The 17,111-nt window shown below is 46.7% G+C and overlaps 1 protein-coding gene across 1 annotated transcript in view; it reads right to left on the bottom strand.

Annotated features, from left to right (window-relative positions):
* LOC109288829 (cadherin-related family member 3-like) overlaps positions 1 to 17,111 on the bottom strand; it is a 37,049-nt gene that overhangs the window by 3,828 nt on the left and 16,110 nt on the right. Inside the window, exons 6-14 of the mRNA XM_019504583.1 lie at positions 15,239 to 15,346; positions 14,902 to 15,098; positions 14,334 to 14,511; positions 13,028 to 13,190; positions 11,955 to 12,057; positions 10,566 to 10,664; positions 7,286 to 7,518; positions 1,401 to 1,572; positions 1,069 to 1,298 (exon numbers count right to left, since the gene is read on the bottom strand). Coding sequence (XP_019360128.1) covers positions 1,069 to 1,298; positions 1,401 to 1,572; positions 7,286 to 7,518; positions 10,566 to 10,664; positions 11,955 to 12,057; positions 13,028 to 13,190; positions 14,334 to 14,511; positions 14,902 to 15,098; positions 15,239 to 15,346 — 1,483 coding nt within the window. The remainder of the gene's footprint in view (positions 1 to 1,068; positions 1,299 to 1,400; positions 1,573 to 7,285; positions 7,519 to 10,565; positions 10,665 to 11,954; positions 12,058 to 13,027; positions 13,191 to 14,333; positions 14,512 to 14,901; positions 15,099 to 15,238; positions 15,347 to 17,111) is intronic.

Raw genomic sequence — 17,111 nt, 5'->3', positions numbered from 1 at the left:
CTCTTTTTATTCTTTGCACAATTTGCTCTTTTTTTGGCGCCTCTCCGCTTGTTGGCTTCCATCGTTTGCTGCATCCTTGTTATGCAACTCCCGAGAGCAGGAACTGTCTTTTCATTTCTCACCTCACACCGTCCCTGAGCTCTGCGAGAGGCTGCTAGGCACTGGCACAACACAAATGAAAGGTTATAAAATGCAATGCCAAGACAAGCGAGCAAATAAACTTGTGGCTTATGCCTTAGAGGAGAGTTGGGGCAACGGCTGGCAGAGGCGATGCGATGCCCCGGTTTATAATAATTGTGACCTGCAATCAGTCCAGCCTGCTCTCGGTCCTCCTGTGACAGCCTAGCAGGGCATGGGGCTGGTGGCTGAGATGCAACGCAGCTCAGACCTGGCCACTTCTTAATTTTTTCTGAAGGCTAACGAGCACCCGGGAGCATGTCTGGCTGTGAAGCACCTGAACCAGCCAGGGGGAATTGTTACAAGAAAGCAGCAAATAAGAAAGATGGAAGTTATTGCCTTCAACAAGTTTCTGCCTCCGAGCTACTGAGTCTGGCTGGGAACGCAGCATTGCTGAGCTCGGAGGTGGGGGTAATTTGGGAAGGGGGACTCGCTGGAGTGGAGAGCCTGGGGACAGCTGGGCTGGGAAGGGAGGCAGCAGGGTTGGCAATGGGATCTTGCTGGATCAGGATGGTGGGGAAGGGCAGAGGGCACTTTTGCTTGTTCATGGTTAGGGTCAGATTGTGACTAGCCCTATGGAGCTGCTTAAGAAGCCAGGGTCCCCGTTGCAGCAGCAAGTCTGGTATCTCCAGTCTAGGCCAGACACAGCTGCAAGCCTTTTCATGGGTGGCAGGGCATGCAAGGGCGGAGAATGCCTTGTGATCCTGGGATCGGGCCCCAAGGGAGAGCTTTTTTTGGGACTCGGGCCTCGCTGGAGACCAGCTGGTAGTGAGGCACAATCAGGAGCACCTCAGCCAGTGTGCTCCTTTGCAATCGCAGAAAGGACATTTTTTTTTTTTTTTTCCTGCTGTGCTGCAATGACACATGGGCAGGACTTCCCGGGAGACTTACCGGAGCAGGGGTAGGGTTGGCTCTAAGAACATGGACATCTATTAAGACAGTCCCCGTCCTGGCCTTGGTCGCGGTGACGTTGTACAGGTTGTCATCAATGACGTTCACCACGAGGTGGTAGCGCTGCTGGGACTCGGCCCCGGCTTCCAAATGAAAAGGGGTTTTCACAATTAGCTTGGGCGTGCTGGACCCTCGGGCCGGGTCAAAACCGAAGCGATTGTTTCTGTTGCCTAAAAAAAGGGGGAAAAAATAGGAAAGGTATAAATGCTTCCAAAGGAAGTGACCAGTGATGGAGCATTCATTGCAGCAAATTTAAAAAATAAACCCTTTACCAGAGACGATCTCAAACCGCATGGCCGAATCGCTGGAGTCTCTGTCATGGCAAACGAGCCTAAACCTATCGATGTTTGTCCCAACGGTAACGTTATCAAATACGACTGCCTTATACACCCGGGGGCTGCAGACTGGCGGTTCATCGTTCTCCTCTTCAATGTCGATTGTAACCTGCAAAGGATCAAAGGAAAATGAGACTGTGGAGCTATAATTATGTATATTTATATCCATCTTTTATGCACTGTGCCGATTTTCTGTGGATAGCATGAAATTTGCTGACTGCGAAAAGTAGTAATTCATGGGCCCAACATGGCTAAAAGCTTATAACTCCCTGGTGTGACATTACCTACAACCCAGATAGATAGATACCTCAGAATTTACGCTTTTTATTCTTCAAGTTGACAAGCCCCCAGCACTGTGGATGCTGCTTTCAGTGCTACACTGCTCCTGGCTCAGTCACTCAAAGCTTTCAGGTTTTATTTTGTACTAAGAAATCAACTGTGTTTCTTTTTTTTTTTTTTTTTTAAACCATAGAACAGGAGGAAAATACATCATCAGGAGACAGGTTGAGGATGCTGTGCTTGAATTCATGAATTGTAGGCCGGGTAGTAAATGCAAAAATCCATGCCCCCCTCATTCCTGTGGAAGGGTATTATGGGGAGACTGAAAATGCAGTTGCAGCATCCAAGCTGCCCTTCAGGAAGATTGTGGGTCATGGGCATCATGGAAAAGGAGGCATGAACCAGCTCTGTGATGCACTTCTTCCTAACCTCCTTCTGAGGTTTCGTGCCGGGAGGTCTGCTGGAGATGCTGACCTGCCCTCGCCTTTTCTACAGTATCCAAGCACCAGAGAACCTATAGCAACTTTATCCTCAGCACTACTGGGATGCAGAGAAATGCTATTAGTATTAAACCCATTCTGTAGCTGGGGAAACTCAGGCACAGAGAAACTCAAGGCAACTTCAGCTGCCTGACTGCCTTTGAAGATCCAAGCCTGTAGCAACACAAAGTCTGTGGAAAGATTACAGCCGCGTTTCCCAAATGCAAGGCTTGTCCCCTGACCTCTGGTCCACCTGTGCTTTCATGGAGGATTTTCAGGTGAGGATACGCATGGGATGGAGGAGTATGCAACCCTCAACTGGTGCAGAATATGTTGGTAATTTTGTCATGAGTGTTGGAGGAGACATTGATGGTAGGTATGAAGCCGTAACCTTAGACAAACTGAAGCCTCCATGGGTTTTGCCACCAAAACCCTGGCAAGTGAGCGAGTATCCAGGCATTAACGTGGACAGCAGTGTCACAAGTGGTGTGAATGAAACACGGAAACTGAAACATCAAACTCCCAAGAGTCAGGACACTGTACAACGTTAGGCTTGCTCCTCCTATGCCAGTTCAGCCAGTACTCCTGAAACATCAGTAGTAGGTTATAATCCCCATTTGGGGGAAAAACAAGATGAAAAGCTCTCAGTGAGTACAATACAGCAGTGCTGTAACTTCAGAGGCATTTGGAGTTTCAAGGGCAGGTGATTTATAACCAGTTACGTTTGGGGTTTTATGGTGTGGGGAGCTATTTGGCTTTCAGGAGCTTAAAAACCCCATTGCTTTTTTTTTTTTTTTTTTTTTTCCAGCAAACTTTGCAAATACCCGGGATGCCTTATGTGCTTCTCCATCTTGGGCGTCACAACAGGCTTCCCTGCCTGGTTGCTCTTTTTCCTGGTGAGTGGACAAGCTCTTCCAGCCTCCTCGCCTATTAGCTGGAATGTGATGGTGACCACGAAGCCCGTGCAAGTACCCAAAGCCATGCTCCTCTCCCAAGGTCAAAAATCCTATTGCACCTAATGTTATCCTCCTATGAAACCAGTTTATATTTTATACAATGAATATCTTAATCTGAGACGTGGGAGCAGTGGATTCCACGCTGACTGGGTGCTTGATTGAGAGAGACGAGCCTGATGTCAAGAAGAGGTTTACCCAAGTATAGCGTCCCGTGGGGCTAGTGTGCACAAGACGCACTGGTTTCTCCAGCCAACCGCACGCAAGCGAGTGATGGAGTAGCATCACATCCATCTGCCTTTGACTCTCCAGGCCAAATAACTGGTAAGTACTGGCAACTTTTCAGTACAACTTGATCCTCTGCCTCTGGACCACAGTGACTTGACCACTGTACCCCATAAGCCAGATGGAGGGGATCCAGTTGAACCCCATTACAGACTAGCTGTTGTGAAAGGAGGCCAACAGCAAATCCATTTCTGGCGATTTTTATTTTTGCTGCTAATGCTGTATTAGTGACGAGTGATGGGAGGTTCATGGAGTCAACCCCATAGCCCTTTATTTTTGGCTCGGGGACCTTCCTCAAGGTGCAAGATGCAGCAGTGAGTGATGACAGGAGGTGAGAGCTCTTCAAAATGCATTATGGCCATAATTAGTGACTGCTGTTGCAGGTTCCTTAATGAGGATATTGGGGGAAGGGGGAAAGCATGCTAATTTACATGGAAAAGATCAAAATAGCAGTGATTCTCAAATGCCAGTGCCTGAATGTCAGATGAAAGGATAAAGGTCGCCTGCCTCGGAGATGATGAGTGATGGCACCATCCCCCATGACCTTCACCGGAACACCCCGCCACACTTGTCTCCGGTGAGAGCACCCTGGAGAGATGACTTAACTTTCCTTCACCTTATCGCTAACTCAGCCAAACTGCAGGAACCTTTGCTCGGTGCTTGGGCGTCTGTCTAAAGACCCAACTGCCTGCCTGCCTTCCCCCCCAGCTGGGAGCTGCGAAACAGATGACTTTCAGGAGGTTTAAGGAAGTCTGCTTTTACACAGACACTGTAATATGTTCTCCTACTGTTCCCAGGTGCCGTGGCTTTCCTATGGAGGGAAGAACCTGGCAGCTCGTATTTGGTTTTTTTTTTGTTTTGTTGTTGTTGTTGTTTTCTTTCTTTCTTTTTTTTTTTTTTTTTTTTTTAAAAGAAGAGTAAGACCTCCTTACAGCTTTGCAGCTTTTAAGGTAAACAGGATATTGCCCACCTTTCCTGGGCTAGGTATGGGGAGGGGACTTCCATCTGGCTCCTGTCAAAGTCAGTGGTCCATCTTCTATTGACTTCGGTGCTAGAGATCAGTATGACGGCATTCACTATCTGCAGGTGGCCATGTATAAGGGCTGTCCTCACGATCTCAGTCAGCCTATGGATCTCTGTCCAGAAACCAAGATGCAAAGGGCAGCCAGCTAAAGAGCGGAGGTGGCTCTGGGTCTTTGGAGGATCTGCAGACGCCATCTCTGCTGGTTTTCCCCCTCCAGCCATGCCGCAAGCTGGTGTAGGCACACGCTCGGGTTGTAACTTGTAATCGATTTAAAAACCTGCTTCTGCTTTTACGCTAATCCTGTGTCGGCAAGTATTAATTAAAATGTTCCCGGTAACCTGGGACACAACAACCCACGCATGCTCTAAAATGCCACAGGAGCTGTAGATCAGCTCCCAGGGCCCCTGGCATGACAGGAAGCTGCGAGGAGCCCAGCTGTGGCTCCGACTCTGTGCTGATTGCTGCCCCTTGATCTACAAGACCGGAGAAGAGGGGCGGGAGGTGCTGGAGCAGGGATTTTTATCACTGAAGCCATTACCATCCAGCCGTGGCTTATTCCACCAGCATTTAGTTTATTCTCACTTCCTCATCAGCCAGGAGAACCTGGCAATTAGGAGGATGCCACTTCATCTTGAGGTAAGCTCGTTGCATTTGCAGAGTCCCTCAGCACGGAGCCGTGGCTGCATAATCCCTGTTAGCTGTACCTCGTAGCACAGGCATCACCGTATATGTGCTCCTGGGCCCTAGGTATATATTTCAGGCTGCAGATCACTTCTTGACTTGTTAATGCAGCAAAATCTACTCCCAGGCTTGGCTATGACAAACCCAGCTGTCAGAGAGTTGAATACTGGGGAACATTGTAGAGGGTATGGGTCACTTTTTTTTTTCCTAGCGACATTTCGTAGTTTCACATATCGGGAGCTCATCTGAACACTTCTCTTCCTTTCTAACCACTGAGGGGTCACAGCCCCCTTGCCTCAAGTTTCAGGAAGTAAAATCCAGAGTATCTTCATAAATCTTTGCTGCATTTGAGCTGCTTTGACATCAAAACCAGGACAACATGATTTCACAGGAAAGCAGAAGCCTGGCTTCCTAGGTAGCAAGTGCTTACATTTGTGCTTTGCACTGAATTATTTAGCAGGCTGGCTATCCACTAAGACGAGGCGAATATGTTCCACAGAAGTCCTCACCAGCTAGAAATGCCAGGCAGTTATTTCTGCAAATAAAATGTTCAGCCTCCTGCTTGAATCCTGCCTCCATAAGCGAAGGCAGGAGCTGGATCTTAATGTATTATACTCTGGAGTACAATACATTAATGCAAAGAAGCATCAAGCTGCAGCAACATTTGAAACAAAAACCTGTTGCGGGGCCCATGCTGCAGTTGAGGAGAGGGGGGTACAGGTTTTGAGTCGGAGCGGGAGATGCAGGTAATCTGAAGCCGAAGCACTTCTGTTTTACATCACTTTGAAAAGGCTTTGGGTGCAGGGGCACTGCAAAATTCACCCAGGGCAGAGCAGGCCCTAGTCATCTGACCTCTCGCCCAAGTCCTATGCCAGTGCCAGTCTGATTGCAAGATGAGTTTAGAAGTGTCTGCAGTGCTTGGTCACAACCACTCCCAAAGCCATTTGAAAACAGAGCCAGCAACTTGGGGGCAGATTTGCTAGTGCACAGAGACATCGCCCAGAGCACTCTTGTACTCTGTGTCATGCCTCCTCTTGCTTGCTTAATGGAAGGGCCCATCCTCTTCTTCTGCACACAGTAGACAAGGCCCCCTTTGCTCCCTGACTCGCTTGAAATTCAGGGCTGTGAGCAATAAAAGACCAAATCAACACGCTCCTCTGCCATCAGCCACACTCCTTCTGCAAAGCAAAGCCCTGTGGGCCTTACAAGGGAAGGAAAGAAGATGTTGCTGTGGGCAGGGACCAGCTTCAGATCTGTTTGCTGGGCTGTGTGTGACCCTCCATCTCCCCTGCTGTGCCCTCTCTCCTGTTGGGCAGAGCACTCTCCTTTCACCCCCATCCATGCCTGCTCTCCTGTCCCACCCTGGCTTCATCCTCTGCTCATCCTCTGCTCATCCTCTTGTCTCCTGCCCCTTGTATCTTGCTATTGCTCCCATTATGTGCCCTTGCTGCATCTCTGTACCCCACAACCCTGCCTTCACTCTGTCCTTCATCCCATCATGAGTTTCTGCTCCTTCCTCTTGCATGGCTCCTGTCAGCTGCCACGTCTCTAGTGTCCCATCACTTTATCTTCCCCTGAATGCACATTAGTCCTTCAGTTCCCAGCCTGTGCCAGGATGCTCTAGCCTGGCTCCCAACAGTTCAATGTTTTGAATCAGATCCTGCTCACAGTAGATTGCATGGCTGTCCAAAATCTAAGCACATGCTACTGCTGAGCTCGCCTGGCCCATAGGATTTAAATAGGGCTGGAGCACCTCGGGCTCAGCCTCTTCTTGATGATGAGGGAGAGGAGACAAGTGGCATTTCCCACTTGTGGGACCAAAATGGGACCCAGAGGTCTGGCCCCCTCCTTCTCCCTTGCATGTGAGGGATGAAGTAGATAACAGGGCATCCCTAGTTATACTAGTTACCAGCACCCTGAGAAAATGGCCAGTCTAGTCTTCCAGGGGCTGAGGAGTCGCACAGATAATCTCTCAATCTGCTGCACTCTTCAGGTTTCCTTTACAATCTGCAGCTGGATGCCTCTTGCTTTCGATGAAAGCTAAGATCCTGGAGCGCCAAGCAGCAGCATCGGGGGGGGAGGTGCTCTCTACTAGCTCCATCCCAACCAAGTCATCCTTACCGTGGTGACAGCTGTGCGTGGATGAGCGAGATCGCAATCAACAGCTTGGACAGTGAGTTTGTATTGTTGGATGGATTCATAGTCTGGCTGGGTTATCAGCTCTATTGTTCCGGATGCTGGGTCCACCCAAAATATCTGAACAGGCGGCAGGTTCCCACGGACTATTCTGTAGGTGATGCAGTTTGGTGGGTAGTCGTTGTCTATGGCAGTCACTTTTCCAACCGTGTAGTGGGCTGTAAGAGGGCAATATTTTATCATTGATTAAGACTGGGAGACTTGTTTTGTCCATTTAATTTTACCTAGCTTGGTGTTTACCAGGGGCAGCTGTGATTGTTCAGCACCAAGGGAAATCAACCCCTAATATTTTTTCTGGAAGTGCAGGTTTCTCATAAGAGGGGCCACAGAGAGCCAGCAACAGCAGGTAAAATTCCCCCATACTCTACCAACAGGCCTCCTGTCTGGCAGGAATAAGGAGAAAGGAAAATCTTTGTGCCCCTTCAACTCTTGTCCACTTAGATCTATCTTATGCCACCGTGGAAACTGGGGCTAACAAAAAACTGTTGGCTAATATTCGTATTTCTAGAAACTGCCCAAGGGCAGCCCTCAACTCTCTTGTACGGCTTGCCCTTGGATAAGCCTAACTTTACACTGGGTGTGTCTACACATGCATTAACGCAGGGTTAAAGTAACTGCACAGTAAAAAGGAATAAGCCAGTGTCTACACATGCAGGCATTAAAGTGCATTAATGCTGTCTGTGGACCGACTTGCAACTTACTGTGCAGTAACACTGTGTATGGACTGACTTGGGACTCACTTTTTAGTCCCAAGTCAGTTCACACACATAGCGTTACTGTGCACTAAGACATCTACACGTGCATTACTGCACGATAACTAGTTGGGTGTAAATTTGATACCTGCATGATGCAGATATCAAATTTACACTCAGGTCTACATAAATCACCATAGTCACTGCACAGTTTGCGCATGCACATGTAAATGCGCACCAGTACTCTGCAGTAGTTTTGGTTACTGTGCAGTAAATGCACATGTGTAGAGGCACTCACTGAAGACCTTTCATCTTCACTTTGCTAAGGACCATCTCTGAGCACTGCTAACACTGTAACTGTGTGCTGGCAACACGATGCAGCTCCCACCATGGAGCCAAACCCATACAAAAACATTCAATTGCTGGAAAGTGTGAAAGCAACAGGCTTTGCATGCCAGCAAAGGCAAAAGGAAAGCAACCTTCTTGCCTTTGTACCTTAGTTCATTATAGAAAAGCGACAGGGGTTAAAAAACGCAACAAACTTTGCACATGCGTGTGAAGAAGCTCTGTAATTTTCACATTTAACACTCGGTTAAGTCTAATGGAAAGCTGCTATTTTCCTGTAGGTGTGAAATTAACCTTTCAATAAAACTAAAAGCTATCTTGAGCATTTCCAAGCTGAAGTTTTAAAATAGAGCAATTATGAAACTTGCTGAAAGCCTGCCAAGTTTTCTTGTTGAAAACTATTGCAAATGAATTATGTTTCCCTTATGAATTGCAGCACAAAGTGATGGAACTTTAGCTTGTGTTTAAATTTGCTTTGGTTAAAAACTATTCGCAGTTTAAAGAAAATGAATATACATATTTTTGGACGGAGATGTCAAACTCCATCAGGGAAAATTACTTTCAGTATTTGAGATCACTACAAATTGTCAATAATACTATAGTTATCTATATCTTCCACAAAGCAATTGTGTTTTCATGTGAAAAAGGGAGACTTTTTATTTCTTGGGCTATTTAAGAGAGAACTGCATGCTATGCAGTAGATAGCAAGAACCCAGCTTCTAGTACCCACGTGGTGCTACTCCCTCCGTTTCCTTCTCACCCCCCAAATCCTGCAGCGATTTGTCTTCTCTTGCACATAAAGGTGGCAGATGACAATCGGTCCCTGAGACCACAAACTGGTGCATCCCTGGTTCAATCGGCACCTAATTCTGGGGGCAGTGGTCACACTGTTTTTGACTTTAAGGGCACAGAAGAAATGTCAGGTCTTTGAAGGTAGACCAGACAGCAAACATGGCTCTGCTCTGGTCAGATATCAGCCAACCACATCTGTTGCAGTTCGATCTGGGAAGTGACCCCTTAGGTCTATCTCTCCGAAACGAGCTTTTTGGCAACATTAGCCCAGCTTTGCCAAGCACGTCGTCATGGCTGGAGCTGTATTTCCCAGTAGGAAACTCTTCCATCCAAGTTTCTTTGACCTGGCTCTAAATGGCAGACAGCATTTGAACTGCTGACAAAAGGAAAGTGTCATGACCTCATTCAATTAGAAAAAAAGAACGTGTCTTGAGCCAAGGTAAATCTTGTGCCGCAAGTCTGGGGTGTGAAACTCCCCCACCCCCGTCTAACATCACCGGGCACAGACTAACCTTTTCTAATGATTATTTGCTTCTTCACTTGCAGGCGCAACGACAGACTTTAGACTCATGAGGCTTGCGTGGCAAAAGCACATCCATTTGAGCAAAGCAACTTCCTTGGCTCCATGAAATGCCAACCAGCTTGTGAGCAGAGTGGCACTGATGATATTAATGGGACTTTTGGGCTATTAATGGCAGGGCACATTCCCACATTTTGCAGGGCACATTCTTTTGCATTGGTGCTGAGCGAGGCAGGGCCGCGGCTGAGGTGTGAGCAGGGGTGGGGGCTCCCAGTGTGCCAGGGAGACTGGGTGCAGGTGTGCTGAAGGCAGAGGATCTGGCAGCCTGCATCTCTCCACATTGAAGCCACGCAGAGCTGCTTCATCCCATGGGATGTGAATGTTTTACCCCAGCAACTAGGGCTAACCTTTTGGGCAGGTGTGCCACAAATTAAGCTCCATGGACTCCAATCCCCTTCCCCTTCCCGTTCTACTTCTCTGTTTTCTGCTCCCTGCCCCGTCTGCTGCTTTGCTGTCTGCCACCATACTGCCAGCTGCCTCCCTGATTTGCTGTGTGCCACACACACATGCTGCCTGTGCCACTTGCAGCCCATGTGTTTTGCCCTGCCCCACGGAAATATCTTGTCATTTCTTGCTCTGGGCAGTGGCTCCTTCAGTGTGTCCCTATCTGCAAGCAATGCCAACCAGGTGCCAGGTTGGGCCGAGTGCTGGCAGTGTGCAAGGACCCAACCCCAGGTCCATCGTTTAAGATTGAGCCAAGTTGCTGACAAATTAAACAATATCTGAAATCCCATTGAGACCTTCCTTCTAGACATGCCAGAACCACAGCAACGGTGAGGACTGCCTTGTTACTTACCGCCTGACGTTTCTGGAACTGTAAATGAATAACTTGGAGGTCTAAACACTGGGCTGAAGTCGTTGGTAGGAGTGATTTTCACAATTATCGTTGCCGTCACTGGAAAGGGGGGAAATGGAGAATACTATTTCTCACTTATAGCACACACAGCCAACCCTGCCAATAGCTGGCCTGCTGTGCAGAGGCCTGGTTAGCGAGCCTGTGTGGCTAACCCAACATAAGACTTCTCTGCAATAGAGGATTGACATAGAGGCCCTTATTAATTCAACTTCCCTGCCAACTTACCAAGTAAAAAGAGAGAAAAAGCTGGAAAAAAGGGAAGGGAGGGGCGTGGCTGGAGTGCTCTTAATTAAATGCACTTCTTACCACTGTATAACAGATGGTAGCAGGCTCAAATTTGAGAGGGTTCAAAATGGAAGCTAAGATGCAAGGGAGTTCTGCAGAAAAGTATTTGCATAGAGAAAATATTGTGCCCAAGCCACTGGGCTGATCCAAAAAGGGAAAATCTAGCAATCATTTCCCATAACTGGAAATATAAGAGAAAACAGGTACCTCCACAGTGCCATCTCTCTCTCTCCTATAATGCTGCTCATTATGAAATATCAGGGAGTTTATTACTCTACAGAGGATGCATTTACATGTGCATATTAAGATGAGGCAATAAACTCCAGTGCATATCATGCTGGAGTTCATTGCTCCCAGACACCGCATTTACACGTGTGCCTGGGACTGCAGCATGTCGAGCCAGGGCACCACAGCCCTGGCTGGCAGGGGTTGGGGGGTCAGCTTACCAGCCAGAGTTGCTCTGACCCAGCTCAGCATGGTGCAGAGGGGCTGGCTGGGGCACGAGGGTGAAGTACCCTTATGCCCACACTGAAGCACTTTCGTGCCCTAGCCAGCCGGGTCAGTGTCTACATGTGCATTGCTGAGCACAAAAAAAGCTCCACAGCAGGATAGTACTTGTATTTAAAAGTGCACATGCTGTGGAGTTTATTAGTTTCCTGTGGGGCCTAATAGGGCTGCATGTGTAGACGTGAGATGTTTACTGCAGAGTTGCCTAGCTCTGCAGATAGTATCTCATGTAGATGCACCCGGATAGAAATAAAATGAAGTAGGAGCAATAGGACACAGTGTGGTATCTTAGAGGTAGTGGTAAGAATGGAATCCAGTTCATTATCCAATTGTATGGGAAATTATTGAGGATAACGAGCTGAGATTTTTGATTCATTTTAAGAGTGTGAAATACTCAGGACAAAGAAACAATATAGGTCTCCAAAACAGGGCTCGAAAAAGAGCTGTGAAGTCAACCACAAAGGATGTTTCTGGTAACGGGACAGTGTACAGAAGAAAGATGAAGTATCCACAGATCGATGTGCATCAGAAACTTACCTGTATGTGAGGGATTTGTGTCGTCGTACACAGCTACCATCATTTCATGAGTATTGCCAACTGCAATGTTACCTGGGTCTTCATAATCCAGCTCCTTGGTGACCTTGGGTGAAAGAGGCATCGATTCAAATATGTATAGCCTGTTACATTAAGCTATGTGAGGTGACTGTAAAGAACACCTAAAATTATAGATTTCAGACTATACTTAAACAAATGTTCTCATTAGACACATAGCCAAGTGTCAAAAGCACGTGATAAAAAAACTGCATGGTGAAATCTTTGCATGGACCTGGCTGTGATCTTGCATATGGAGCTGCTTCCATATGGACTGGTCCAAAGGATTAAACGTATTTTAGCTGACTGAAATAGAGTACAAACTGGGGCAGCATCTGTATGTGCAGCATCTATTTCAGTGTAGCTTGGCCTGGTAGTGGACTTCAGGGGCCACTACAGTACGAATGCAGGCATCGCTGGGGTAAAATGTATTAGGCATCTAATATTGTGCAGCGCTGTGAAACAGCAGTGAGCACAGGAAATGAAAAAGGGAGCATGCAGGAAACTCCTGGGGTTTCTGGCAGAATTTACTGAGGTTTAGCTTGCATGCCATGCTGAGATCTAACCAAGAAGAAGACGGGGAGGAATATGCAAGTTGTAGCCAGTCACTTTCCCATTATTCATTAAGTAAAAGAGTTGCTCTTTAATTATTTAAATGAAAATAAACCAAGACACCCATCTGAGGTGCAAGGCACAATACCAATCAACAAGAACTCACTGAAAGCCACCTAAGAAAGCTCCTTTTCATCACGGCAGGAAGCATTCCCCCAGCCCTCTCCAAAACCCCTCTCAGACATGTGCTTTTGCACCATGCACAGAACTTCACCAAATTTCAATCATCTCCTCTCTTCCCAGAAAATAGTTTTCTACCACAGACATCAACAAAAAAGACAGGAGGAGGGCTAAGGTGTGCGCCTATCCTAGCTGGAGCGTGCCTGTGATGGTGGTGATGATAGTCTCTTCTGTCTTCATTTGGGTTCTCTGTTCACAGCCCTTGCAATACTCTTTTAAGTACTCACCCAAATTGTATTCTCAGCCCCTGGGACTTGTTCAAAGAGTTTTCCAGTGCCAATGGGACCACTGTTAGGTGTGTAATGAAGTACATCCGGGGGCCTGTCTTGATCATGACATGTCAGCTCAGCAACCACTGAATTATTTTCAATAACCTCCATGCCTGTATATCTAATTAAAGAAAGGCCATTAAAAGAATTAGTATGCTAGTAGTCGCTGTAATTATGCTCCATAGATGTCCATCAGCTATGCAAATTTCATCTACTGACCGCCATTTTAACAAACACGAGGCCGAATCATAGCTGGTTTAAACTGGTGTCACTTCAGTGACTTCAATGGGGATGGGATGGTTTACAGCAGCTGAGAAGCTGATTTAATTTGATGTAGATAATGACATTCACCGAGGCAGGAATCGAACGGTTTCACTGTTCTTTCCAAAAGTAGGGAAGTCTGTTAGATGTTATGAAAAAAGGTCTTATCTTGTTCTCCTTTGCACTACTGGTACATCAGTGTAAATATTGGACTTGCAGGGATTACAGAGTCTAACTTTGATTCTGATCCAGTGGCATTCAGTGTTAAAACTCCCACTGATTTAAAGGGTATAGCCATCCCTCTCTGATCATTATATCCCAGGCCTGTGGGATTATCTGCACAACCCCCTGGCCGGCAGCAGGGACTTATATTAATGCAACTGCAAAGGGAACCAGACTAATCATTCGTAGCATCTGGTGTATTTCTGGGATGGACAAGTGTCCAATATAGAATATGGAGGGGAGGGGGGTGTGCAGAATAAGCCAGTCTTTCGAAGAGCATTAGAAAATAGACTTTGCCACATGTGATTTAAAACAATCCAGTAGGAGGATTCCTCTAATATTAAAATTTAAATGATCAAGAGCACTACTGGTATTTATCAAATGGGCTCATTTGTGTTCCTACTGGTTCATAAAGGATGTACATCAGTCAGCCTTATTGTCATCTAAGCACGGCACGGGTTAGTTTGGTACTTCTTAGGCACTTTTTTACAGCTGTAAAATTCATAGTGCAGATTCACTATTGGAGGGGTGGTGGGGAGAAGAAGCTTCCAAATTTTCCTAAACAGAAATTTAGGAATTGGAAGTCTACTTTCCTCTCTCCTCACAAACCACACTCTCTGTGTGTGTATGCGTGTGTGCGCACGTGCGTGTGCATGCGTGTACGGTTCATGACTGCATGCATACACACATGGAAGAGTGTACCCAAGTCGGAATAAATTCTGTTACTCTCATCCGTTGAGCAAATCCTTTGTAACCAGTGCACAGGGGGGCTTTTGCTCACCTGTACGTGTACTGGTCGCAGTACGGTGGATTATCATTGACCCCACAGATGTTTGCACTGACAGAAATGGCAGCACATCTCAGATCTTTGTCACAAGCCTTGACAGTAAAGGACTGGACATTCATGAATCCATCTTCCTCCATATCCAGCCTGGACACAACCATCAGAGTTCCACGGGCTGTGAAATGGACACAGATTTATGTCAAGCAAATTGGCCCAGGTTTAGAATCGAGGGTAGCAAAGTCTCTCTCATCTCCTGAATGAAAAGGATTGATACATCTCCATTAGATTGCCTAAGACCTGGACTCACGTTAGGGTATTTTTGCTCTAGGATCTAATATGATCTAATGTCTATTTTGCTCTAGAATCCTATTTTACTGCAAATAAATACAGCTTTGGCTGAGGACCTGGTGGTAGAAAGTTCAGCAAAGAGAAAACTTCTGGGGAAGCCTCGGGGGGCCGTTGCCAGCACACAGCCACAGCTCGGCTTTCTTCCTCCTGCTTTGTGTGTTTTCTCATTTACAGTGAACTTTTAAAGGTCCCCAAGAAGATTCCCATAACAACCTACTTCTGTCCACAGCAAAGTAAGCATTTCCTGGATCAAGGTGGAAAGTGAGGTCGTTCATTAAATCTTTGTCTGTAGCTTGGCAAATGCCAATGGCCTTTCCAAGAGGGATTTCCTCGTCGAGTGTGATGTTCACCATCTCTCCGATGGTGGAGTTTTCTGTCCTGGGAGTCAGGGCACCATTCCTTATGCTGTAAAAACTTTATTGAAAGAGGAAAAAATATGGGTGCATTACTGAAGAGCTTTCTGCAGAAGATCATCTAAATAAAACCAGGAGCAAAACCCCTGTGATTCCAATGTGGGGACTTGTGGGCTGAAGTAATTTCTCTTGCTTACTTACGTGCAAGTGAGGATGGGGTCGTTATTATTTATGTTAATAAGCAACACCTTTATGTGTCCAGTTGCAGAAAGGCCGTGTGCATCGGTCGCCTTCACTACTATCGAGTAGCTGCAAAGAAATGAAACACAGCACTGGTAACATGAAGAGAAGTGGGGAGATTTCACAAACTTTCTCAGGACTAGGTACGTGATGCCATCATTAAAAAAATGCTTTGTTTTAAAACGTTAAAGTGATTTAAAGAGAAATCGCTTCTATTTTTAATATGGCAAGAGAATATTAATACACAAATGCAGGGGAATGGCTAATGGGCAGTATTGATTTTTTTTTTTCCTAAGGTGATAATCTACCCTCATTGGATGCTATTAATGAGCCACTGCTGATTTAATGAGGCTTTGCCAATATTCTTATCAGGATTGATACAGATGTGATTTGCTGTACCTGAGGAGATGGATTTAACAGGGCTAAATAAGGCATAAAGGAATTGTCTTGATTTCCACTTAAACATTGGATGATCCCAGGGGTTATGAAGCCTGTGAACTCAAGAACCTTGCCCTTCTGGATTTCAGGAAAGAGCTAATTTTATTAGCCAAAGAAGCATGTTTAACCTCTTCACCCTGCTACTTTACCCTTTAGTCCTCTGACCTATTGAGTGTTTTTAAGCAGAAGTGTAATATATGAGCAGTAGTTTGACTTGGCTACTCCAAGTCAGGCATGTGCTTTGCTGAATGGGGGTTTTGGTGCAGGATGTTTACATCAGTTTGGTCCTGGCAAAATGTGAAGAGACTAATTGCAAGCTGTGGGCTTTAACAAGGGGCTATCATTTGCCTGGTATCCTGGCTCTGGAGTGAAATGGGGTTTAGATTAAAAAATAAGCATCGAGTCCCTTCCTGGCAGAGTGGTGTTAAGTACGGGCTCTCTGGTGAGGCTGTTGCCTCATGGTCCCAGTAGCTTGGAGGTCCTGTTGTAGCAGACGTTAGAAATGCAAACCAATTTGGGAGTGCCCCCCCCCCACCCCCAAAAAGGGATTTTCAGTGCCCAGCTGCAGGGTTAAATGTACCAGGTGTAGATGCTTTCTAAGTACTTCTCAAGGCACTTGCAGATCAGCATGACCCATATGCTTTGCATTACAGCATGCAGTGCTGGGTCTTATGTGCCTACAGACTTGCTCAACCTGGGTGAGTGCTGGGTGAGCCACGACCATCCAAAATAAGGGTGTGGGGAGCAGCAGGCATGCTCACTGGGGCTGGAGATGACTTGGGGGAAGTCTAGTTGGGAGCCAACAGCCTGGAAGGACGTGCACTGAAGGACCCTCCAGGACCTGAACGAATGGCAAGTGAAGGGAGTAGGAAGAGCTTATAAGTAGGAGGGATAGGAGCTGCAAAAGTAACTCAGTTAAAGAGCAATGGGAAGTCCAGCTGTAGGGCCCGGCACCCCGGTCTCCACTGCAGGGTCCCTAGCTTCTGGACTGGGAGAGGCCTGAGCTGCAGCAGGCCGTGTTGTCTGGAGATAGTCCTTGCAGAGAGGACGGCGGGACATGCACGGCTTTTGCTTTCCCTGCCTTAAGGAGATGATGTGCCCTACAGAGGGCCTTGGACCCTCTTTCCACAGCGAGGGAGTGGCGGGGAGGGTGTGCGTGCATGCACACTGTATTGTATTTAACAACTGAATTTGTCATAGAAACAAGCACAAAAGGTTTTTCCCTTCCCTGCCACCTTCAGGAAAGCATTGCCTTTAGAGCACAAATATTAATAACGTTCACGATAGTTGCAAAGGCCCGAAGTGCACCGTGTTCCTATATCTAGGAAGTTGGTTCCCCTATAACCAACTTCCCTTTGAGTTGCCAGTCTCAAAGACAACTAAATCCCTGCTTATA

This window comes from Gavialis gangeticus, unplaced genomic scaffold (genome assembly GCF_001723915.1).
Source record: "Gavialis gangeticus isolate Ggan-Ray unplaced genomic scaffold, GavGan_comp1, whole genome shotgun sequence".
In the NCBI taxonomy this organism is placed as follows: domain Eukaryota; kingdom Metazoa; phylum Chordata; order Crocodylia; family Gavialidae; genus Gavialis; species Gavialis gangeticus.
Note: the sequence above shows the minus strand (reverse complement) of the source record. Positions and strands in the feature narration are given on the sequence as shown.